Source organism: Zea mays, chromosome 5 (genome assembly GCF_902167145.1).
Source record: "Zea mays cultivar B73 chromosome 5, Zm-B73-REFERENCE-NAM-5.0, whole genome shotgun sequence".
Lineage (NCBI taxonomy): Eukaryota > Viridiplantae > Streptophyta > Magnoliopsida > Poales > Poaceae > Zea > Zea mays.
In genome coordinates, this window is record NC_050100.1 from 203,490,878 (window position 1) to 203,492,396 (window position 1,519).

Below are 1,519 nucleotides of genomic sequence, written 5' to 3' on the forward strand. Positions count from 1 at the left end.
AGGGAGAGGAAGTGGAGCGATAGAAACCCTATCTCTACCAGATGCTTTCGACTGATCTGACTCTAGAAACCTCGGGAGCTGACGAGAAAATAAAAAAGGCCACCCGGCCAACAGAATAGGATTTCGAGGATAGGACTATGCCTACAGCGATGGGGAGCGGAGGGAGATATTTTGGTGGAGGAGGAACGGACCGTGGCGACGCCATGGATGGAAGGGCGTGATGGGGAGGCGCGGTTTGCGGATCTGCCGAGCAGCTCTGGTGGCAGCGCATAGAAGGCGGGATTCGAGGGTGCGGGATTCGCGCAGTCGAAGGAGCGCGCGGCTGCAGGAAGCGCGGAGGAGGCGCGACGGAGTTGTAGAAGTAGCAGTAGCAGTTTGGCTTTGGGGAGGCGCCATGGTGAAGGAATCTGGACGCCCACTCTTAGCTCTTGCGGACGCGCGGTGGGGGAGGCGGCGAGGTGAAGCGGCGTTTTCTCCGTAAAAATTGACCACGGAGATCCCTGGGGAGGCGGGATCGCGGGGGCAATGGAGTTGATTGCGGGGGCACTTGCAGCAACGACGCCATGGATGGAAGGGATTCCTGGGAAGGCGGTAGCGCGGAGGGAGCGCGCGGCGCGCCGGCAGGCGGGGGCAGAAAGGCAGAAAGCGGATGCGTGCGGGCAGGATGGCAGAACAGTGCACCATCCACTGTGGACGCTTACATTAGGTACTTAATTAGTAGTAGATATATATATATATATATATATATATATATATATATATATATATATATATAGCCCTGGGCTCCCAACAACTAGAGGAAGCCCTGGTCGGTATATCTCGGTCCAACCATATACATCCGATACTTTCCCACCAACCGTTGTGGCCCATTTAAAAGCCCATTAACCAAACCCTGCGATCGCACACAGCCACCGTCGTTTTTTCACCATCCATCTCTGTCTTCCTCGCACTACGCAACTGCATCTGGGCGATCTGCGATGCCGGCCACGGCCACGACCGCCACGCCGGCGACCACAGACACGGGCCTGCGCGGCGTGGCTGACGGCGCCGTGGCGCCCGTTGTCGTGGCGGCGGCGGCCGGGAGCGCAGTGGCCTCTGGCTTGGCTACCATGGAGGCGTCGAGTGCCTCCGGTAGCGCCGCCGCGGCCTGGGGCTTGAAGAAGGTCTGCATCTCCGGCGTCGTCGTCGCCTCGCCGCTCGTGAAGTCCCCTAGGCCGTGGGACTCCGACTGCGCCGAGATCAGCGCCGCCACGCAGAGCGCCAACAGCAGGCTCTTCGTCTTGCACGCCATCGCTCGCTTCCGGCGGTCTCCGAGCTGTACGTACGTACGTACGTCGCCAACAACTAAAATGGTGGTGTTATGGTTCAAGATTTACGCTATTTTGGTTCAAGATTTATGCTTAACAGTTCATGTTATGTTTGCAGATATGGACCTCGGTGGTTTATGCTATTTTGGTTCAAGATTTATGCTTAACAGTTCATGTTATGTTTGCAGATATGGACCTCGGTGGTTTTCTCC

The 1,519-nt window shown here is 57.1% G+C and overlaps 1 protein-coding gene across 1 annotated transcript; it reads right to left on the reverse strand.

Moving 5' to 3' along the window:
* Window positions 1-949: 949 nt before the first annotated feature.
* Window positions 950-1,291, reverse strand: LOC109939867 (uncharacterized). The gene has a single exon (XM_020538243.1). The coding sequence runs from the start codon at window positions 1,289-1,291 to the stop codon at window positions 950-952; it is 342 nt and encodes a 113-aa protein (XP_020393832.1).
* Window positions 1,292-1,519: the final 228 nt, after the last annotated feature.

Bases quoted from the DNA above. Each gene is read 5' to 3' on its own strand.
- LOC109939867 (XM_020538243.1), bottom strand. From the start codon at position 1,291: ATGGCGTGCAAGACGAAGAGCCTGCTGTTGGCGCTCTGCGTGGCGGCG.